This window comes from Phaethon lepturus, unplaced genomic scaffold (genome assembly GCF_000687285.1).
Source record: "Phaethon lepturus isolate BGI_N335 unplaced genomic scaffold, ASM68728v1 scaffold4085, whole genome shotgun sequence".
Lineage (NCBI taxonomy): Eukaryota > Metazoa > Chordata > Aves > Phaethontiformes > Phaethontidae > Phaethon > Phaethon lepturus.
Window position 1 is genome coordinate 28,761 of NW_010538206.1, and position 23,685 is coordinate 52,445.

General features: G+C 40.2%; 1 protein-coding gene across 1 annotated transcript in view; it reads left to right on the plus strand.

Moving 5' to 3' along the window:
- The window catches only part of TNKS (tankyrase, TRF1-interacting ankyrin-related ADP-ribose polymerase), a gene marked incomplete at its 5' end in the record, with an annotated part of 42,711 nt that overhangs the window by 17,477 nt on the left and 1,549 nt on the right, over positions 1-23,685 (plus strand). The window contains 15 exons of the mRNA XM_010286703.1: positions 1-79; positions 3,902-3,981; positions 5,006-5,151; positions 6,163-6,328; positions 9,087-9,306; positions 9,580-9,689; positions 12,185-12,373; positions 13,725-13,962; positions 14,688-14,770; positions 17,793-17,913; positions 18,564-18,661; positions 20,043-20,117; positions 21,329-21,434; positions 22,308-22,494; positions 23,226-23,382. The exon at positions 1-79 is cut by the window's left edge and continues 114 nt beyond it. Coding sequence (XP_010285005.1) covers positions 1-79; positions 3,902-3,981; positions 5,006-5,151; positions 6,163-6,328; positions 9,087-9,306; positions 9,580-9,689; positions 12,185-12,373; positions 13,725-13,962; positions 14,688-14,770; positions 17,793-17,913; positions 18,564-18,661; positions 20,043-20,117; positions 21,329-21,434; positions 22,308-22,494; positions 23,226-23,382 — 2,055 coding nt within the window. The remainder of the gene's footprint in view (positions 80-3,901; positions 3,982-5,005; positions 5,152-6,162; positions 6,329-9,086; positions 9,307-9,579; positions 9,690-12,184; positions 12,374-13,724; positions 13,963-14,687; positions 14,771-17,792; positions 17,914-18,563; positions 18,662-20,042; positions 20,118-21,328; positions 21,435-22,307; positions 22,495-23,225; positions 23,383-23,685) is intronic.

The window sequence follows — 23,685 nt, forward strand, 5'->3', positions numbered from 1 at the left end:
TCTGATCCCTCCATCATCTCTTTACAAGGCTTCACAGCGGCACAGATGGGAAATGAAGCAGTGCAACAGATTCTAAGTGGTGGGTAAAAATAAAGGTTTGTGTATTTGAACTTCAGTTTCTCCCTTTACAGCTGTGGATCTTATTTCTTTTTTAATGCAAGAGACTTGCAGTAGTTTTCTCATTGCTCCCTTCTGCTATCATGTGTGCACATTTACAGTATATACTGAGTGATACTTTTCAGAAAAAAAACGCAACAAAACAAAAAAACCTCTGCTCAATTCAGTGATTTTGTGCAAATCGGGAAGGAAATAAGTGTCTTGTGGATTTAGATCATGTTGCTGTACAGGGAGGTTGTAGGAAGGCAGGTGTGGGGAGTTTGGGGTTTTTTTGGTAACAAGTTCCAAGGCAATTGCAATATTGCTGAACATGTGGGAAACCTTTTTCCTCTCATCAGCCACCCTGTTAGGTGCTCCATACTTTAGCAGTCACAAGCAGAGTGTTACTGGCAGAAAAATACTGATAGTTGCTAAACCATTTGAACTTTACTTCAAATCTCTTGCTTGTTCAGCAGAGAAAGATTTTATTGTGAAAGTGCTCTGAATAGTGTTTAGATAACAATGTGCTTATATCTTGCGCTAAAAATAGATGTTTGAAGAGGGTGCCACAGTTTTTCATGTTAAGTGCTTGAGGGTTTACATCCTTTTACCCATGTCACATTTGAATTTCTGCAAGAAGGGAGAAGAATAATTGCATCAGTAGCTACTGTAGAGCACGTAACTCACCTTAGAGTGGGATATGCATGTAGTCAAAGGCAGGCAGATACCCAGGTAAATGAGAAGACTCATGGTAGCTAGAAACTCCATTTCCTTCAGTGTTTCCAACAATGTTAAAGTGGGGGGGCAGGGAAAGGCATTTTACAGAAGTGCAGGGAAGGACTGTTTTGAAGGGTATCCACTCCTGAGATGTATCTGGTTACATATAGCTCATTACATGCGTAGCATTACCTGTTTAAAATATGCATGTGACTGTATGCATGTGTATTGAGAGAGAAGAATGTTAGGTGTGACTCAAAAGAAAGTAAACATATCCCCTGCTGTCAAAGAGAATAGGAGTTTGATTTTAAAAAATAATAAACTTAAAAGTATTCTGAAAACACTTGCTTGATTTTTAATTAAAAATTCATTTTCACTGATTTACCTTTTCTAGGAAAATGTCAGATGTCATACTGTACTGCTTTTCATTGGAGAGGTAACAGCCTTTCCTCTTACATCCTGAAGGTGTTAAAGACTGAAAGATTCAAAACCTGAAAAAATGCATGTAGTGTAGGGTTGTTGACACTTTGTTCTCTATATTTCAAAAGTAGTAAATGAATGCTGAAATTATTTACAAAATATTACTATGTGTTCATTTTTGTAAGATTGGGTTAAAGAAATGTTTTTTTAAATGTTGGAGTTGTTTTGATAGAGATTGTTACCTGACTCTTGAGTTCACAGCTTAAAATATTTTCCATATAGTAGCGTTTTTTTCCTCACACTTGATTGCTGAGCTACTTCCCAACTGTGAGACAACAACCATGAAAACAGCTTTCTGAGGGCACAGTGGCCAGTGGATACAACTTTACTCTAAGCTGCTTGTGATTTTTGGTTGCAACTGGTAGTAGTATGGCCATGTAATGTAAGAAAGCTTGTAATGTGAGTTTGTTAATTTTTTCAAATGTTTATTAGAAAATGCTCCTAGTTTTGCTTTTCTTGAAGAGTAAGATACGTTTTATTTCTTTGCTCAGCGCAGCCTTGTGGTACTCAAGTTCTAATCTAGTGGAATTGAAATTTCCTGTAGTAACTAGATTGCGTTTCTGATTTAGTTTCTGATTTAGCTCCTTTTTTACCCTCACCAAAGTCAGGGTCTTGACTATCTTGTGAAGACAAGGTCAGGAGTCCAGAGAGGAGATAAAAGAATTGCTAAGGAGTGGAGGTTTGGATCCAGCATAGGACGTAGCCTCACCTATTCGCTCCCTCCCTCAGGACACTGAGGTGGTGGTGCTGTTGGGGAGAGCAAGGGAAGGCAAATAACTTAAGATGAAGAAGGTGTGAGCTGAAATCTTAACCCACTCCAACAACAGGAGTTTGCATGCTGTGCACTGCCCATAGTCACTAACATTTGTGCCAAACCCCTGCTACCATCATTCTCTTGCAGCATGTGTTTGAATCACTTAGAATCATAGAATCATTTAGGTTGGAAAAGACGTTTCAGATCGAGTCCAAATGCTTGCTAGCAGAACTGCTCTGTAGGATCGAGGTAGACTCGAGGAAAGGAGCTGGCAGCTTTGGCTGTATTAAAAGTGCTGCTATCCTTCTTCTGTGAGCTTTTTCAGCCTTTCCTTCTACTGAGAGCATTTCTTTACCCAACAGTTGAGCTTGTAGGAGTTGCTTCTCTCTTCCTCTTCCTGCAGTGAGCATAGAGGGATGGAGGTAGCAAAAGGCCACAAGACACTGTGATCAAGAAGAGAAAGTAAGGCTGCAATAGGAAATACTACCTCAAAGTGAATAGATAAGTTGATGCCCTTCTGTAAGGACAGCTAGTTAAGAAAACAGATATCCCTTTCTACCCATTTTTCACTCTTGTGATATAGTCACAGATTACATTGCAAAGTCAGGAACTGACTGGATTCTGCAGAGACTATGTTGGTCTGTAAGAAGTACCTTCTCACAAGTACCTGCACCGTCTCTGCAGTTTCCTCTCTGGACATAGTACCAGTTCTCTATATTTATAGAAGTCTTTTAAGAGATTTTTTGGTGGAGTTGCATGCCCATCTAGAATGTTTAGCCTGTTACAACACTCTGACTTTCTTACAGAATTCTTATAGAGGTTTGCAACCCCAAGTTCACCTTGCCCCCTTTGTTTTGCAATAGGCAGTCATTTCTGTTGCTGATCAGGCAACATGCTGCCAAAACTTCTATTGCATAAATCCTTGAGCTCGAGAGGAATGGCTTCTATAATAGAAAGCAGTTTTTATTAAAAATTAAGTGATCAAAATTGCCTTTTCAGCTCCTTTTTGAGCAACACTGAAGAGCTCTAGGGACAGATAATCCACTGCTCCTTTCCAGCCACTTCTTCCTCTTCCCTCAGTGGATGTTTGCTTTCTCACAGCCGTATTTCTCATGAGAAGTGGGGTAAAAAAGGGTTCTGAGGTCAAAACCTGTCACTGCCTTGCAGTCATTTAAAGAGGAAAAAGAGTATCTCTTTAAAGGTCTCAATCACTATGTCGTTCTTCTGATTCTATTTTTAACCACCCCATGTTTATAACAAGGGGCCGAACTCATTGTTGCTATGAAGTGCAGTACACAACTGCAGCATCATAAAGCAGGTGGTCACCATGTGGCCAGGGCCATCTTAGAAATCCCATCCCCTTGTCACTGCTTTGTAGTATGAGACATATCACAAGTGCAGAGTGCAAGGGGGTGTAATTCAGCTGCTGAATTGAGCACGTTTAACCCTGGCTGTGCACTGGTGCCTCATGCAGTTTGCTGAAATTGTTGAGAAAGGTCCTTTTGATCTTCAGCAAAACTTTGAATCTGTCCCAGTGAGCATGTAGATTTCTTAAATGCAGAAATGGTCATTTTTTACCATACATAGGGTTAGCAAAGCATTGAAATTCCATTTGGCAGAATAATGTCAGCTCCAGAGTCTAAATCTGACTGGTTTACACTGAAACTAAGGCTCCTCATTCAGCTGTTTACGGAATATGAACTTGAACATCACAATTCCAGCTGCATTTTTACAAATCACAACGGAACAGACTTGGGTATTTTTTTCCCGCCAGTTTGGAAAATATGTTGAGTACAAGTTTATATTAGCTTAATGACCTTGAGTAATCAATAAAACATCTTTTTCCCTATGTAGAAAGTACACCTGTGCGCACATCTGATGTGGACTATCGGCTGTTAGAAGCATCCAAAGCTGGAGACTTGGAAACTGTGAAGGTAGGTTTGAGCAATTCATGTTAATTTTCCATTTTATATTGCTGTGCAAGACTTGTGGAAGCCTCTGCTATAGGAGTTGTGGAAGTAGTGCCCAGTTAACGGTAAATCATAAAAAATGGGAAGGCAAATATCTTAATTTTTTTCTAGAAAGTAGTGCATTAAGATGTGCTGGGGTGTTTCTCTTGAGTTTTTGGAGGTTCATTCTCCCAGTCCTTCACACAGTCATGTCTTCATTGGACTAAGATGCAATGTTGCAGATGCAGCCGTAATTCTTTGAAGTGGACCCTATGATCCTCAGAATAACAGTTTAGTAGAAAGAAGCCTCAGGTGCATGATTCAATCAGAAGGCAAGCAAACCAAAGTGTTAACAGGTAGCAGATTTCACATTTTAAGCCATCGTTAATCTGAAGGTGAATGATCAGGCCATGGAATCCCAGCATCACAGGAAAGGTTGATCTTGTCTTTCACACTTGGTCTGTAGGCAAAATAGCCTGCAGACAGACCATTCTGCATGCATTTTCACCTTGAACTTCAATGTGATACATATTAATATTCAAAAAGCAGCAGTTTTGTGCACCAGCAGCCCCTTTGACTGCCAAGCACCATATTTCTACTTTTCTGAAGACAGCATAAACTTGGAAATGGTAACATCTGGAGAAAGTTACATGGCCTTGAACCTGGTGCTTGATGATTTAGAGGATCAGTCTTTCTAATATGTTAGGAATGTCTTCATACTGCTTCCATCATTTAAGTCTTGTTTGTTAAAGAAGTACTTTCAATCATAAATTTAAAGCATGGATTTTTTTTTAACTTCGCCTGAGTGGAAAGAAATTTCCTGAAACCTAAACTTCTAAAAATTTGTATATAATAACCAATGGATAAAATTCTGTGTTGGGGTGTCTGGGTGTGGTAGTTTGGGGGTTTTCTTTTGTGTTTTTTGTTTGTTTGGCACTTGGAGGGCGGGCATTACTTGTTTGTTTTATTTCTGTACTAGATTTTGGTTTTTTTACTTTTGTCTTTGCAGCAACTTTGCAGCCCTCAGAATGTGAATTGTAGAGATTTGGAAGGCCGTCATTCAACGCCATTGCACTTTGCTGCAGGCTATAACCGCGTATCAGTGGTGGAGTATCTGTTGCACCATGGGGCAGATGTGCATGCCAAAGATAAAGGGTACATTTCATTCCATAATATGCTCTTCTGTTTTCTATTAGTCTGAGACTTCTACCCCCCCTATTCATTTTGCTTTGGATTTCAGTAATCATCATATTTTTCTCTTGAAAATTTTTCTCTTTTCTTTTTGTTCTGCATTGTTCTTGACATCACTGTAGGGAGATTTATAGACCATTAAGGCATACTGAGCTTTCTGGCAAAGCTGTTGTCAAGTATGTATCTGACACTGTAATACATGATGCTTCTTTTCCTTCTTTCACCCATTTTGGAGACTTTGTTGTGCTTAAAAGCAGTCTTTAAGTTATTTCAAGTGATCTAAAACTAGTTTTGAATTGCATGGGGTAAAATACCAGGGTTATCTCTGATCATTTTTCTAATTCTGTTAGTTAGCTTTTATTATTAAGTTAGTTATTTGGTTAGTACTCAGTTAAATGATATTAATTGTTTGCAGTTTTTTTGCATTATTTGCAAAGCAATCGTAGAATAGCATGATTATGTTTGATCTTTCACTGCAATTCAGGATGGGGGATAATTAATTTTGAATGCTAAAACATTTCCAATACTGAATTTTCAGGTTCTCCCTGAAATAAATGTTTGAGCATCTTTCTGTATCTATTAGGTGTTCAGTGCTTACTAATAACTGTACTTCAAACCCCTTGTAAAGTGTTATACCTTTTCTGAAATTTATACTCAAATATCCAAAGTCAGAGCATCAGTGATTCTTGCAATTTAGTTTTTGGCTCTTGTTAACAGCATTGAAGTTACTTGCTTGTGGAAGTAGTAACATTGGTGCTTGCTAAGTATTTAAAAGTCTCATGGATGAGAACTAAAGGAAGATAATGAAGTTTTAATTGATTTTTTTATAGCAGGAATATAAAGCCATAAAAATTGGAAAAACTGAAAGATACCAGTAATGTCTGGTGGAAGTGGGAGTTTTACCTACATGGAACTTTGTATGGTTGCATATTGGATTTTATTTTCTGTAGCTATTAATAACTTCTCTTTGATTAGTGGCTTAGTACCCCTGCACAATGCCTGTTCTTATGGACACTACGAAGTGGCTGAACTCTTAGTGAGGCACGGTGCTTCTGTCAACGTGGCAGACCTGTGGAAATTCACTCCTCTGCATGAAGCAGCAGCAAAAGGAAAATATGAAATCTGCAAGCTGCTTTTAAAAGTATGTGATCTGTAGTTCTCAGACATGTCTTTAAATGTGTATACGTTTATTTTTGCTGATTAATTAATGCAAAGTTAATTGCATTCAGTGAGTTCTTTATGGTGTCATTGAATCTATTTTCATCTTACAATGGTCGGATGTTTTCTTGTGTGGTGTCAGTTCACTTATAAAGAATCCAGTACAGTTACTTTTTCCAATATGTGTATTAATACTATTAGCCAAGTAAGACTCTCAAACTGGAAAAAGCAGCTGAATTTGTGTAAAAATACAAAACCCCCACCTTATCCTATTAATCCCTTTCTGCAACAGTTACTGCCATTAAGTCAACCTTTGTAAATACTTATGCAAGACTGTGTTACAGAGCAATAGCTGAAAGTGGGTCCTAAATCATGTCTGGCATGTGAGAAATTTAAAACTTAGGCTAATGTATAATTTATCAAGCTCCTGGAGGAAATGCCTATTAATATACTGTGGAATAAATGTTCATTATAATTAGTGGAAGAACCTGTAAAAAGCATGAGGTAATGCCAACATGTTTCCAGTGAGAAACATGAGTTTGAGGGACTGCTTAACAAAAGGTCATATCCTGCTGTGGGAAGGTAAAAGAGGGTGCTAGAGTACAATTTCTTGCCAATCCCATTTCCTGTTTTAGCCTTGCCTACTTCATGTCCCTCTGAAGCATAGCATTTCAAATAGGAGTAAGTCAGAATATGAATAGTCTTAAAATGATGAAGCTCTTCCCCATCCTTTTCTCTTTTCATTTGCTGCTGCAAAGCTCCGCTATTTCCCTCTTAACTCATTATTTCCCTTGATTACCAAAAAAGCATTCAGAGGAGATAGCACATCAGTTTGAAACATATCCACAGTAGAAACCAGAAGATATTCAGAGATGTCTGTGGAGTAGGCACATGATAGCCTGGTAGTAACATCTGAATACAGATGTTAGCTCAAGCTATAGGAGCACTCATAATCTCTCAAGCACAGCATTACTTTATAGACACCAGAGGTCTCTGGAGTTTTCTTATCATTCCACTGGGAATGTAGCCATTTTATGTGTTCAGAGGATCCTGAATCGATGTACAACAGGAAATAGAAAAGTGCTGAGGTCTTCCTTTTTGAAATCACTTTCGCACAGGAGCTAAATATGCCCTTAAGGTGACACAGTTTTGTAAAGGCTCTGGGTGTCTGTGCTCGTGCTGCCGTTTGCTCAGGGCTTCTCCTGCTGTGTCTCTTATGCCAGCTGGCAGTGCTTTACGTTCTGCTGAGCCGTGGATGTTGAGCTTGACTCCTCCTGACTTGTGTTGTTTCTGACTGACCTTTTCTGCTTGAAGAAGGAAACAAAAATGTACAGGCATTTTGGAAAGACTTTCTTTTTTCATCATCTTTCTTTAAAATTACCACCATCTCTATATTATCAACACTGTTTTCAGCACAAATCCAAAACATAGCCCCATACTAGCTACTATGAAGAAAATTAACTCTATCCCAGACAAAACCAGCACATATGCCTTTGAAAGCATCTCAGAAGACACTGCATCTTCATGCAGATATTTATTCTGGAGAGTATTTAAATAGTTCCAACTTTGATGAGTTTTAAATTAGGGGATCTGATGTCGTATCTTGGAGAAGTCATTGCAGTTTAAAAGGCTTTGTGCAAAGAACGCTGTCTTCCCAAAAGCACCACAAATGTGGAACTTGTTCTGTGTAGTCAGTACTGTTGACCCTTTCTGTCCCTTACTGTTTACACCCTGAGCATTGCTGCACTGGTTCCAAATACAAGGCAGTTAATTCCTTCTCTCCCCATCCCCAGCTCATTCCCTGTGGCTCACACTAACACAGCTTTGCCAGCATCCCCAGCGAGAAATGGCAGGGTGTACTTGCTGGCAGGGGTTGGGCCACTGCGTTTGATTATTCTGAAGGGGCAAGCCAGAGAACTGTAGTGCCAGCAGCTGCCTCTGCCTAATCTGTCTTTGTTTTTTCCCATTGCTGCTGAGAGTGCACAGAGAAGGAGCTGTCCTCCCACAAAATTATATGGGGACATGACTCACACCATATGCTGTATGTAGATACATGTTCCCTTCCTCGCCCTGTGCTCCAGTACTGTGTTCTTATCACTGGCTGATCTGCATGTTTTACTGGCACGTGTACTCCAGAAGTCATCCAAATCCACTTTCCCACCAAAATGTTTTCTTCAATGCTTTCCAGGACCTGTAAACTGCTTTAGATGGTGCTGTTATCTACTGGGAAGTGTAGAAATGAATATTTTTCTAGTTGCCTTCTGAAACAAGTGCCTTTCAGTAGCAGGGTGGCATTTATTGAAGCTCAGGGCCTGGCTTCACTAGTTCAGAAAGGTGTTCAGAGGAAACACCACTGCCAAACAGTTTGCAGGAGAAAGGAAGGATTGGCCAGAAAGGTATTTGCAGTTGGCTTTTCTTAGCACTTGCTGCGACAGCAGGGTGTAGCTATATGCAGGATATGCTCCTGAACCTACTTCAGGTGCAAGTAGAGCAGTGACAGCTCTCGCAGAGGGCTGCCATTCTTGCCTGTGGAGTTGAGATTCACACAACTGTGTTGCAGACTAGTGTTTTAGGCCTCAGCCTCCTGGATTTACTCTCATGTGCCTGCTAATCTATATAGTTGTTACTTCATGATGGCAGGTCGGCAAAATCCCTCACCTCCTATCTTGTGCCACAAAATAGTGACACATTTACGTGCACTGCTCTGCTCGTGGTTGTGACAGTAGCTTTGCTCTTCGCAGCATGGAGCTGATCCAACGAAAAAGAATCGAGATGGGAATACTCCTCTAGATTTGGTGAAAGAAGGAGACACAGATATCCAGGACTTACTGCGAGGAGATGCTGCTTTGCTAGATGCTGCCAAGAAGGGATGCCTGGCACGAGTGCAGAAGCTATGTACTCAAGAAAATATCAATTGCAGAGACACCCAGGGAAGAAATTCAACACCGCTACATCTTGCAGGTGGGTGACTTACCAGATCTTGGAGGCTTTGTATATCTATGATAGGGCTGCAGAAGTTAATCACCAAAACCAGGATTGGTATAGTAAGAGTTTCACAGAGGAAAGTCTCTGTCCTATAGGAGAGTTGTTAACTGTGGCAGCTGTGTTTCAGGAGGTAATACAGTTACTAGGAAAGAGGAGCTTTTGCAGTCAAAAAATTGCTTTTCTGTCTAGTAATTTTTCTTTCATTTAGCTCTCCTAATACCCAGTTCTTCTCCTGTGCCTTTTCTACAGCTGGTTACAACAATTTGGAAGTAGCTGAATACCTTCTTGAGCATGGTGCTGATGTTAATGCCCAAGACAAAGGAGGATTAATCCCCCTGCACAATGCAGCATCCTATGGGGTAGGTGCAGGCATTCTTGCCATGAGTAGACCAACAAGGAACTCCTAAAAGTCATATCCGAAGCCAATTATTTTCCTGCTGTCATGCTGTGAACATAGTTCAGATTTTGATGCCATGAAATACTTGCTGGGCTAAGTTGCTGTTGTGAGTCCTGTTTGCAATCCTACAGATCTCAATAAGGTGTGCTGTAGCAGTTAAAGGCTGCGGTTTGGAAAGATCGCTACAACATGGCTTTTATGCAGGCAAGCAGATGCGCAGCATTGAACAGTGTTAAATTTGGGGTGACTGTTGAAACGGAAAAGACCTCAAGTTGTCGCTGAACAACTTGGATGGAAGGAAGAGAACAATACCAGTGGATCATGTCTAGGTGTTGACAGGGCAGTGGAGGTCTGTTACAGCTTGTCTCTGGTGGGGAACTATTGGTAAAGCTAAAGTTTTGAAGGGCTACAGAGTTTGTAGTGTGGGTGTCCTTCTGGGCAAGCTATCTGCTGCAGTGGGAGTGCAGTGGCTGATTCACACCATTTTGGATGAGGCAGGCCCTCCTTCCTCCGTATAAGAGGAAGCATCTGTGTGCATACCAGTTGCACAGATGCCCAGTAGATTGCTTATAAGCAGCTGTTAATTGTGGATGAGGTGAGAAAGAAATCTCTTGCAAATAACTGTACAGTGACAGTGCTATGAGAAGCTCTCAGCAGTGTGCTTACAGTCAGACAGAGGACATGAAGCTCAAGTAGTGTTTCTGATGGTCTCATGATATGCTTTGTGTGTTACTACCTGGTCCTGGCAGAAGAAGAGCAAGATCTGGGAGAGATGATCATAATAGAACCATGATTGCTTTTGTTTGAAAGACAAATGAAATAAAAAGTACAGTGTTCACCTTGTTTTTAAGGAGAACGTATCAATGAAACTTAGGCTGCATCATTTGCATTGGTTCTTTACATCAGTCTGGGATCCCAGTGCGCTAAACAGCAAAAAGCTACAAATCCTCCTGAAGGTTTAGAAATGCAATACAGTTGCTTAGATCTGGAGGTGTATTTTGTTGCAAAGGTTGTGCTCGTTCTTTTGAAGCACCAGAAACCAAAACACACATTTATATGAAAGCAGAACATTCCTTACTGGCACAGGGAAATGTTAAGAGATCGGTTCGAGCCTATTACCACTTCTAAAAATAATGCCAATCTAATCTGCCTTACTTTCTCTAGGAAAAGTTAACGAGACAGTGTTTAGTGCTTTTCCATCCAGCTTATTTAGTTAAGAGTTGCTGTATACCTTTGCTGTGGCGGCCCACACTTCTCTCTGAGCTGTCATCAGCCCATTCAGTTCCCTTTGCTGGGAGGTAGAGAGATGACTACTGTTTTCACAAGCTCATAGCTGGCAGGTTTCACAGGCTCAACCTTTTCCTCACAAAGTATCTTCAATTCTTCAACCCAGTACTTCATGCAGCATGTCCCTCAGTAGTGTTTCAGAAAAGTAACAGGACCAGCAATTGCTTTAAAAATTTGGCAGAGAGGAAAAATAAGGCCGGCAGTCTTTTCAAACCACACTTTTTCAGAGAGCAGGCCCTTTCACGAGAGCTGCTGAGAGGCACTTAATTGCCATTGAGAGGAAGAATTAAATCTATTGGCAAGTCTTTGCATTTCTGCTTACAATTTCAGTGTTTCATGCTCCTGCCTATTCATTTTGACTACCTGCTTTTTTATTTCTTAGCTGTATTGCACAAGTAATTTTACTGGTCAGAGGCAGCCAAAAACTTCATTTGCCACTTTTCTGTTCTCTTATTTTAACTTGGGAGACTTCAAGGGTGGGATATTGATGGAAGTATGGGGTTGTAAGATCATTACTTTCACAGCCCATGTAAAACAGTTGTCCTTTATGACACTCATAATGCATTTTATCAATTATAGTTCTCTCATAGAATATGATTGGAGAAAGAAAAAATCTGTGCTGCCACGCATGGGTTGAAAGTCTTGCAAGAACTTGCAAGAAACAAAAGTACAACAACTTCTGTGTATAGGCATTTAAGTGGTGACTCAGAAGCACAACTCATTGATCTTTAGAGCTTCTAGTACGGTATCACAAATGTTGCAGCCCTGTAAACTGTGTTGCCAGTTCAAATTTGTCTACACCTATTTTGACAGTTAACTTTGTTGGTTTTATGCTGGATCAAGTGTCATGTCTGCTCCTGCAGCTGACACAAACTTCATGCTGTGTACTTGGGGTGATTTGGCAGAAATATAATTCTGTGTCTGATCGTGTGCTGGTGTGTTATACGTGTGCTGGTGGACGGTCTGGTAGTGCACAGATACAGATGACCGTGGAGCTGCAGTATAAAGGGGTACCTGAAGAGGTGTGCTGCTATGTAGACGCAGGAGGCAGAGAAATGAGATTATGGAAAGAGAAATTACAGGGGTCTTTAAGCACCATTACCTCCAGCACAAAAAAGGAAATGTGTTTTACCAGTGCCATGTTGATTAAGATGTTCTTGTGTTTTCCAGCATGTGGATATAGCAGCGCTGTTGATCAAATACAATACGTGCGTAAATGCAACAGATAAATGGGCGTTCACACCATTGCATGAAGCTGCACAAAAAGGAAGGACACAGCTCTGTGCTCTGCTGTTAGCTCATGGAGCAGATCCAACCATGAAGAATCAAGAGGGTCAGACACCACTAGACCTGGCAACAGTAAGTTCATGTTAGCGTGCCAGCCACAGGCTACTCTGGAGGATTTGCTCTGCATATTAAATGGCTTTTTATGGCTCCATGGCATCAGTGGTGCCCAGCTTTCACTGTGCTAAGGTAGAGGGAGATGAGCATCTTCAGGGTGCCTGTTTGTGACTTTTTACCAGTGGGTCCAAACTTTTTCCTTTGGCTGAGATTTTAACATGGTTTGTGATTTTAAGGCTTGCTTCTGCTTAAGGATCCTGCGATCAATCTTCTCACTGACAGAAATAAACATCTCTGAAATCGCTCTGATGATGGTCAGTCTGTGTACTGTTGGTGATTATTTCTTTGAACCTAGGAGGAAAATCAGATGGGCCTTTAGAGGAATGGGATCATTTGGAGGATGTTCATGATCAGTGCCTGCATATTACCTTGGGGTTTTTTTGTCTAACTCCAAAACAACATTCTAAGATTTGCAGGTGGCTCTCAAACTTTTTCTAAAACTGGTGTCTGGACACTTTCCTGTTAGTGGTTGCAGTGGCAGCTCGTTAAAAAGCCTAATAAGGTTACATGGACATGTATGTCCCAGGTTAATCAGTCTTGACGGAATAGATAATGCAACCAAATTGTATGCTGCAGCTGGTTATAGTGTGCATATCTTTTAAGGCCATTGATGGATTTACGGAGGGTTCAAGAAATATCCTCCAGAATAATCTGAGCTCTAGAAAACTTGCTTAGTGATGAGAGATATGAAAACTATTTGATTTCTCTGGGGGAAAATAAGGGTGTCTTAATCATATTCTACAAGAACATGCAAGGAGGTAGTTCTTGAACATGAGGGTCCTGCTTAATTTAGTCAACAACGGCTAAATCCAGTTGTTAGCTAAGTTCATACTTCTCCTGTAGTTCTGTCTCTTTTTCTATTATAACGCTATAGGATGTGATGCTAGCAAAGGCAGTGGTAGTCTTTCCATTGAAACCTTGATCCAGTGCAGATTGCTTCACCAGAAGTTGAGTCTGACAGAGAAATTATGAGGTGGCATTGCCTGGCCTAGGTTGTGAAGGATTTCAGATAAAGTTGCTGCACTGCTCTTCCTGGCTTTCACACCTTTAAAGTTATTCTGCCAGAAAGGAAATTTGATGTACCTTCTGATATACCTTTAAAAATGGGGAGAACCTGTTTTACCTGTGTCTGAGCAGTGAATCAGAATGTTCTTGCAACCTTGAATGCCCATGTTACAGAAGTTGACAGTTTTCTTTTTAATGGGGGAACAGAGCAATCAATTAAAACAAATTCAAAGCAAAATTTTTTCCAGAGATTGGTGATTTGTGATAATAGAACCTCATGTTGAATGTTCTTTCTGTTTTTCAGGCTGATGATATCCGAGCTTTGCTGATAGATGCGATGCCTCCTGAAGCTTTGCCTACATGCTTTAAGCCTCAAGCTACTGTTGTTAGTGCCTCCCTGATCTCACCAGCATCTACGCCGTCCTGCCTCTCTGCTGCCAGCAGCATAGATAACCTCACTGGGCCACTGGCAGAACTAGCTGTAGGAGGGGCATCAAATGCTGGTGATGGAGCAGCAGGATCTGAAAGGAAAGAAGGAGAAGGTGCATTTGCTGCTGGACAAGTTGATGTTGCCATAAGTACAGTAGCTTAGTATCACAAGAGGCCTTGCTTTAGCTGAAAAGCATTTCAGACTAGCCAGAAAATACTGTACAGTTTAAACTGTTATGTATGTTTTGAAGTGTCTGATGCTTGCTCTGTTTTCATATGCTCTGCTAGGAGCATTGTTGGCAGTTCATCTATGTTTGCTATCAGTGATTAGGTCTGACTACAAAGGCAGATCTGATGAGGTGCCCAGATGTTCGTTGTTGATTTTATACAGAAAATCCAATCAGAATTATTTTGATGAAGGAATTATGATTGTGATGGCTGGGGGATTTTGCTAAGGCTTTTTAAACCCTCTGATTAGTACTTCAGTGCATGCTTCATGTCAGCATCTAGGTGATTACATAGCAAAAATACACCCACCCTTCCTTTCCTCTTTGCAATATGAGCCTGTATGTGCCACAGATCATTTGTTCTTTTTAAATAGTTGATTCTGAGGAGGGAACAGTGATGAGCTTTGTGCTGAGCTTTCACACAGTGGAAGTGGATTGTTTATTATAGACATAGACAAATTGATTTTAAAAAGAATCAGAGTTTGGAATTTTAAGAGAATCAGTGGAATTGCTTGATACTTTTTTTTAAGGTGGGGTTTTTTGTGGGTTTGTGGTTTTGGTTTTTTTAATTCAGGTGCATAGGATATAATGACTTATTTCTTCTCTTATAGTTTCTGGTCTTGACATGAACATTACCCAGTTCCTAAAAAGCCTGGGTCTTGAACACCTTCGGGACATCTTTGAGACAGAACAGGTAAGTGGCAAGCCTCATCTCTCTATGTTTAGAAGGTAGACTAATAAATTTGAGTGACGTTTTCATTCCCTAATTGTTAAATGGAAACAAAAAAAAAAAAAATTCACATGTACATAAAAACAAGTATGTACAAGAAAAGTGCAAATGAGTAGCCAGATGCTTTATGGTAAAGTTGAGAAACCTGTGAAAATCTCTCTTGTTTGATTCAGATATACATTGCCTTTCATTTTATTATACATATATGATGACTGCCAGTTCAGCTTGTGTTCTCAGAGTTACATTGGACCTTGTGGACTTTGAATGTGACGATTGTAACAAAGCTAGGTTGGAATGTCACCTGCACTTGTCTTTCAATAATCTTAATATCCAAACAAGCCTTTTGCCACCTGTGGTGCTGCATGTGACACTTTGGTTAGATCTAGGAAACCTTCCAGTTTCACTATAAGCTGAAATAAAAATCTAGTTTACCAGGGCCTAGTCACACTAGAGAATGCAGAAACTACATTTCCTAATAGGTTGGGACTATAGTATTAACTGGATTTTGCAGGGCTAACAAGTTTCAAACGGAATTGAGAGATGGGGGGGGGGGGGAAACTGGATTTATCAACAATTCAATATCAGTATTTGAAAAGAATACAACTAATGTAACAGTTTCTCAAGCTTACCTTACTTTTTAGAGCAGAAATACCTCTAATGTATTTGTAGACTCTTTTTATGTACAGTTTCTTAAATTTAACGTGTTACAGTTAAATAGATTATTTGTTCACATGGGCGAGATGGACACAGAAATGGAAGTGAAAGGTACAACTGTAAGGGACTGGATTTGATGTTTTTTTCCCAGGCCTCTGCTGCTAATCTTTTATGAGGGGTCAGGAAACAAACATTTGAAATGTAATGCATTGCGTACAGAAAAAGTTCCAAGTGTTTCCCTGAAACATTACAGGAGGTATCTCTCCAATGTTAAAGTGCTGTATCTTTTTTTCCCTTCTTATATATGAAGCATAAGCTCTTTTCTTTAATTTGGAACTGCTTCTATTAAGAAGCAAACCAACCTGTATTCTACTCACATTTCTTCTTTCTTACGATTTTTCACACCTTCCTGCTACCAGGCTGGTTTTGTTCTGCTTTTTCTTCCTTAGCTCCTAACCTGTTTTTAAGATCTTCCCCTGCTAATAAGATTTAATAATGTGAATCAGATTCACTATATTCATTCAGCATTTTGAAACTCTTTAGCTCCTCTTATAAGTTTCTTTCCAGTGAAAACAAGGTCATCTTCCTTAAGCTTGTTGTTTTAAGCTGCATCTTCCAAGCACTGCGGTACCTTCATGTGCACTTTTTCACCTTGGCTGTAGCCTCCTCCTGATGCTTTCTAATATCTGGGTTTCTTCTATATTATTTTAATGTTCTGCTGCATGTGATGAATATCTTCAGTGTTTTTTCCACAGCAATCCCAGTAGGGTTGTTTTCTGCTCAACTAGACAGATGTTCAGTGTAGCTATTAACAATCCAGTTCCTTTTAATCAAGTTGTATGGCTTCCCATTATTTGCTGAGCTTCCCATTTGAGTTTAATGTGTAAATTTGAAAGTAGATTTTATATAGTTATCTCCTCCAGATGAAATCTTCCTGTTTTTCACAGAATCACCTCAGTGCACAATTGCTTTATAGTAATAAAAATGTGTACTTTATTTAGCCTTTATCTTCTATTCTTTAAAAAATGCTTTTTTTCATCATGTTTTATTACCTTTCTGCTTCCACCAATAATCTCCATGACCTTGAAATTCAAAACCCTGTCAGGTGATTGTAGATGTATTCATATATTGCAACCAAATGAATAGTTGTACGTGTCCTCACAATGTTAATTATTTCAAAAATAGTGGAATAGTTGAGCATGACTTAGCATAGCTGACCCACCGGTTTGATATGTTGTAGTTTAACCCCAGCCAGCAACTAAACACCACACAGCTACTCGCTCACTCCCCCCCGGTGGGATGGGGGAGAGAATCAGAAGAGTAAAAAGTGAGGAAAGTCATGGGTTTGAGATAAAGACAGTTTAGTAGGTAAAGCAAAAGCCGCGCACGCAAGCAAAGCAAAACAAGGAATTCATTCACCAATTCCCACTGGCAGGCAGGTGGTCAGACATCCCCAGGGAAGCAGGGCTCCATCACGCGTAACGGTTGCTTGGGAAGACAAACGCCATCACTCCAAATGTCTCTCCTTCCTCTTTCTTCCCCCAGCTGTATATGCTGAGCATGATGTCATATGGTGTGGGATATCCCTGGGGTCAGCTGGGGTGAGCTGTCCCAGCTGTCTCCCCTCCCAACTCCTTGTGCTACCTTGTGCACACCCAGCCTACTCGCTGGTGGGGTGGGGTGAGCAGCAGAAAAGTCCTTGGCTCTGTGCAAGCACTGCTCAGCAAGAACAAAAACATCCCTGTGTTATCAACACTGTTCCAGCACAAATCCAAACCATAGCCCCACACTAGCTACTGTGAAGAAAATTCACTCTATCCCAGCCAAAACCAGCACAGATACACCTGCACACGTGGATATATATGCTCAGTAATAGCACACGCCATAATAATGTTGATGTGAAACACACTTAATGTTTATTAGTAAGCTTATAGAATATTCATTGCTGTTTGTGTAGTGAAAATAATGAATCACACAACTACATGAAACTTTGAACACTTCAAAAATATTTGCAGATTTGCCCCAGGATTTCCATGCATCCTCCTTCTACATAAGTAAAAATGTTTGAGAACCTCCTGTGAGAACCAGCTCTTGTTAATTGCTGTAAGGGAAGTAAAAGTTTTGCGCAGCTTCAGGCCGTAACAGCTGGGTATGTCCTGTGATAGGGAGAGGCTTGCCAGAAGGTGGCAGCAATTAGAAGTGCAGCAAAACATAAAATTATGTATATTGTCTTGGTTGCACTGTGAATGAACTGTGTGAACTGATGGCTCTTCAGCCTCGGGAATCAAGGCCAGGTTTGGCAAGTGATATTTGTGGTCTTTCACCTTTCCAGATAACCCTGGATGTGTTGGCAGACATGGGGCATGAAGAGCTTAAAGAAATTGGGATCAATGCATATGGACACCGCCACAAATTAATAAAAGGTGTGGAGAGACTTCTAGGAGGGCAGCAAGGTAAATATGACACTTTTACCGGTTAGTCGAAGTAGCATGCAACAGGCTCCCATTCTCACATTTGTGACACTGTCCCAACAGTCACCATTACAGAAGTCACATTCTGTAAATCTAGGCATTGTCACCAGGACTTGAAAGAATCCGGATGTCAGGAAAATGTACTTGCTGCAGACCTAATGGCTGCATGGGTTGTGATGGGTAAAGAATATATTGAGGAGATACAGAACAGAGTGATCATTTGCCTTCCAGACAGCTGTGGAGGCTGTGCGCATTTCCAGGGACTTTGTTACACCCAGGCAGGAGCATTTGGATTCATTTGCCCTACATACCTACCCACAGGCCAGTTGTATCCTGAAGGGTTGGACCTGATGGAGTTTTTTGCTGCCCAGCACTTCTCAGATGCTTCTCTTGAAAGCGGAAACAATAAAATGCAATTATGTCCCACATGCATTTTCATTCTCTCTTTTAAAGCCTCTGCTGCTAACAAAAGTACTTTATCTTTTCAAGGTTGTGCTTCTGCCTTGTGTTTATTTTGCATTTCCTGCTGTAGTGGGGTTATTTAAGAAGAATAATGATGAAGCTGGATACAAATGGAGCTGGTATTGTTTTCTCCTGTTGACTTTTATTCCTTTAATTCCTTCTCTTTGCAGGCACCAATCCTTATTTGACTTTCCATTGCGTGAGTCAGGGGACCATTCTCCTTGATCTTGCTCCTGATGATAAGGAGTATCAGTCCGTAGAAGAGGAGGTATTGCAAGTACCTTTCTTAATGCTCCAATGGCAGCATATTTCTCTTTTCACGTATAATCCCTCAGAGCTAAAGCATGCAATGCATGTTGAAAGTGATAAAATATGCTTTGGTGTATGAATTGCATGTATCTGATGTGAAGTTTAGGGCTTTTCATTTGCCTTTTTATATAGAGCAATTATGGAAATCATTTTGTTGCATCCTGCCAATTTTTTTTAATTAGTAATCTGTTTGCTCACTTAGTGTTATCCCAGTTTTGCCTTTTTATTTTGTTTTGGATGTCATCTCATAGCAAGGGTTTCCACAGCTTTCCTGGGATAGGTTGACCTGTGAAAATCAAAGGCCATGAGTGAAGACCAAGGGATCAAAGCCTTGCAAGTCTGTAGACATTCTCTGTGCTCAGGCTGTTTCTGCATGTGAACCAGCTTGTTTTCTCTTGTCTCAATGGCTTAGTTAATCTGTAACCCAGATAAACAACTCTTGGATAATTTAGAGTTGACTGTAATCTTGCCTCCCCCACACACACATGCTCTATTATTTAAGTAAACTACAAGCAGATACCATTTTGAAAGAAAAATCATAACAGAAGAGAGACTTTCTGAAGAGTTGTGTTTGGAAGAAACTCCATTTTACTGTGCTTTTGCTATTTGTGTAGTGTTCCTACACTGTAGCATAGAAGTGTTTGGAGTCTTTTTAAAAAGTCTAGATATTCAGGATTGCTGCCAGCTTAGCCTGGAATATTTTTGATTAGTAACTGTAAACTGGAGTTTGTGCAGATCTTTTGTATAAACTTCTCTGACACAAAGGGTCACTTGTCTGCTATAATAAATTGGGATAGTTATTTGAACTGTTACGAAATGCTGTAGCTATAAATACATCTGGAATAGACATGATGAAACTGTTCAAATTCTCAGGGTCTTCTAAAGACAGGAAAATTTACAGTGCAAGCATTTCCCTATCACTAAGAAATGCAAACTGTACTCTATTAGAAAGACATTTTTTTATTACTTCAAAATTATCTTTTTGTATATTCATTTTCAAAGATTTTTTTTTTCCAATCTAAAGCTGGTTTTCTAGTTGTGTATAATTTTGATAGCAAGTGCCACTGTTCTCCCTTTTCCTATGTAGATTTTTATTACAAGATTGGATAATTGCATCATCCAACTTCTCTGTTGTGGAACAGCGTAGTGTGTTGTGTGCCTGAGAAATAAGGGTGTACCTCAGTTTAAAATTGAGTTGTGGGGGGTTTTGTGACACCTTTTAATTAATTTTCAGTCAAGATTGTCTGTTGTCGCCAGTGATATACTGAGATATTGCATGAATACTTTGCCTTGCTAGCAAGCTTTGTGTGCTGAACATTCAGTTATGTTCATTTATGTAGATGCAAAGTACAATCCGTGAGCATCGGGATGGTGGAAATGCTGGCGGGATCTTCAACAGGTACAATGTCATCAGGGTAAGTTTCAAAACCTCTTAATTCTATGTGGTAAAATAAGTTGGTACTTATGCAAGCAGGCAGAATTAGTTTAATGGATCACCCTTTTATATTAAAAGTTTTTTGTTGGATATAATATTCAGGAGCAGAGTTAAAGCAAGTGCTAAATGCTAAAATTAGACTGATCATGTGCTCTGCACCGTGGAATAAGGCAGAAGTATCCACTTGTGCTCTTAAAGGAGTCTGAAGAACTGATATTGAAGATAGAAGTGGTGAAGAGCCTGACTTACAATTCACAGCCTGATTTAATTTCAGAGATCTCTAACTTCTGTATTTGATTTTGCAACACAATTTTTTTTTTCTCAGTGTAGTCTTTTCTTGCCTTTTTAAAGGCAAGTTTTGGGGAGGGAGGGAGGATGAGCATGACTTAATAAAAAGTTTCTATCTCCCTATGCTACTTTGCATCTTGACACCTTCTTTACCCCTGCCAACTAGAAAAATACCTTTTACAAGCCCTGGCATATCAGAAAACGGAGTGTTGTCTTTCTGAGGGGAAAGTACACTTTCTGGTTCCTTTTTTGGGGGAGGAGGAAAGAGAGGAAATTAGAACAGAACTCGGTTCCTGAGCTCCAGCAAACCCTTGCTGTATATCTGTTTGAAAAGTAAGCCTGTGCAGAGCCTTTGCAACTTGGTCCAGTAGATCATACATCCTGAAGCAAATTCTGCTTCCATCCTACTCCAAAACAAAGCAGAAGTCCTTTACAGAAGCCACAGTGGTATTAGGGCTGGAATGATCTCAAGATAGATTGAACAGCCCATCTCCTAACTTCTTTCCTCAGAAGTTGTTTCTTTTCATAAAAATTCAACATAAACAACACAGCAAGTTTCAAAAGGCTACCCCAGATTGTTCAACAGAGGTCAAAGCAGAGAGGGAAGGAGTTTCAGACAGTTTGTAGTTCTTGGTATTTACAAGCTCTGAGGGAAGAAGCCTGAGTCTTCCTTAAACCTGGGAACTTGGGCTGCAGTTTCACAGTAGTTCTAACCATCTGTAGGCATGTGCTACCGACTTGTTTGAAAGACTTCAGCCCTGCCTGCAGAACAGCCATGGGGTTTCTTTATACCATTCGTGTGTCTTACTCTTAGTTTCCCTGTCGAATTTATGCAAACTCTGTGAAACTACATTCCATTTCAATTACAATTCAAGTATGGTTGGGCCTGTTGTACCACTGCAGATTCAAAAGGTCGTGAACAAGAAGTTGAGAGAGAGATTCTGTCACAGGCAAAAGGAGGTCTCAGAGGAGAATCATAATCATCACAATGAACGCATGTTGTTTCATGGTAAGGAAGTGATCTCTATTTTTATGTACTGGTAACTAAAAAAAAAAAAAAAGGCTTACAAGGACCCACAGGCGATGTTAATGTTGCTGTGTCACCATCCTCTACAGTAATTGTATTTCTGCACTAGAAATGCAGGAGTGTGGGGGTGGTGGAGTTAGTCTGTGTGGTTACCACAATCTGAACAGCTACACTAGATAAAAAAGATTAAAAAAATTAAAAGATTTAAAAAAAAAAAAGAGTCTTTTACTAAGCCATATCTTAGTCATTTCCAGTAAAGCTGCTGGGAGGATGTTATATTGCTGTGAGAAAGACAGAGTATCTTCTGAAAGAGGGGAGCAGCACACAGTAAAAGCGTTCTACCCTGGCACTTCAGGCAACCATCAGGGAAAGGAATCAAAACCAACCATGAGTTTCAGCAAGATGTTCTCTAGAAGCATCCAGAAGTGCTTGCAAGTGACAGTTGCCTGAGGGTCCTCCTGCACTAGATCCTTCTATGATTCTGCGTAGGAAATTGGTTTTGGGTATGATTGTCCTGACATCTTGCCCCATCTTAACCAGTACTAACTGCCGGAGAAGGTGTGCATTGAAAAGATAAATTGTGCTGAAATGTGGGTGGGGGGAAAAGCCATTTAGCAAGATCTGTGAAATGAGTAAGAAATATGAGTCACACGTGGGATCTTGGTATATAATGATAAATCCCACACATCACTGCATCCTGCTGGGTATCGCCCCCTTCCAGCTGACTGAGCACTCTTTCTGGTTTTTAATGGTCTGTTTGAGGCAGGCAAGCTCCTCTTGACATAGAGTCCTGTATTACTACAGAGCTTAACAAGTATGTATGACAACACAACATTTTGTGTCATTCTGTTCTAGGATCTCCTTTTATTAATGCTATCATTCACAAAGGATTTGATGAAAGGCATGCATACATTGGAGGAATGTTTGGAGCTGGAATTTACTTTGCCGAGAACTCTTCAAAAAGCAACCAGTATGTGTATGGGATAGGGGGAGGAACAGGCTGTCCCACACACAAAGACAGGTCCTGTTATATCTGCCACAGGTATGAGTCCAGCAGAGTTCTCTGTATGTAATTCTGGCTGTCCTGGCTTTATGATCCTGGCACAGGATGAATTGCAGGGAAAGAATAACCACTTGAGCTTGGTCATGGCAGGAAAAATGCAGTTTTCTGTTTGTCAAGGCTGAACAAAAAAGGATATAAATGCAGCGAGTCCCACTGAAAGGTAAAAAATTACATCTAAGCATACAATGAGTATAAATCTAAGTGAATTATGGCTCAGGAAAGAGGTTTGAAACAGCAAGTTTGAAAATGAAGAGTCAGAGGAAAATAGCAATTAAACTCCAGGCACTCTCAGAACAAAACTGCAATACAAAGTGGTGGTCAGCATTTTGTTGTTCTATGGATCAGATCATTTTGTTTTGTGCTGGAGTAAACAATGTGCTTTTTGCACTTTGAGACCTGTCCATGCCCTGCTGGTCGGAACACAGACAGAGTTTCAGCGTCTTTCAACAGCTTTATGTAAAATGAGCTAGAACAGGACTCGATGTGAGGGCTAACCAAAGCATGTGTTTTTCCTTCTGCATGTCGAGAAGGGTTTTTGTGTGTGTGTGTGGCAGGTTTTATACAGCCTTAGAACTGGTTTCTGAAAGTGTTTCTCCAAAAAGCCTTGAGAAATTAATTGTAACAAAATAAACTCAAGAGTCTGAAATCGTTCTGGAAACATGCAACTCCTAGTAAGATATTTTAAAATTACGTTTTCTTTTTTCTTTTAGACAAATGCTCTTCTGTAGAGTGACCCTTGGAAAATCCTTTCTTCAGTTCAGCACAATGAAAATGGCTCATGCCCCTCCAGGGCACCATTCTGTTATTGGCCGGCCAAGCGTGAATGGACTTGCGTATGCTGAATATGTTATCTATAGAGGAGAACAGGTACGTGGGTTTGTGGAAGGGCAGAGCTTGGAGCTGGAGAGGAGATGTGGCTGGTTTCCCATACCAGTTGTGCTGTGATAACCTGGTTGATTAGATTTTAAATTTTTTTCATTTAATGTGGAAATAAACAGTGAACTGTATCAAGCCAGCAAATGCTACTCCTTTCCACTGAGCTGCTCTGATTTATACCATGCAGAATTGCCTAATTCCTCCGTGCAGCACTGCTAGAGTCTGTTAAGAGTTGTAGTTTCTCTCAGGAGGCACTGATTCTCCCATTGCATTTTACTGGCGTTACTGCAGTAA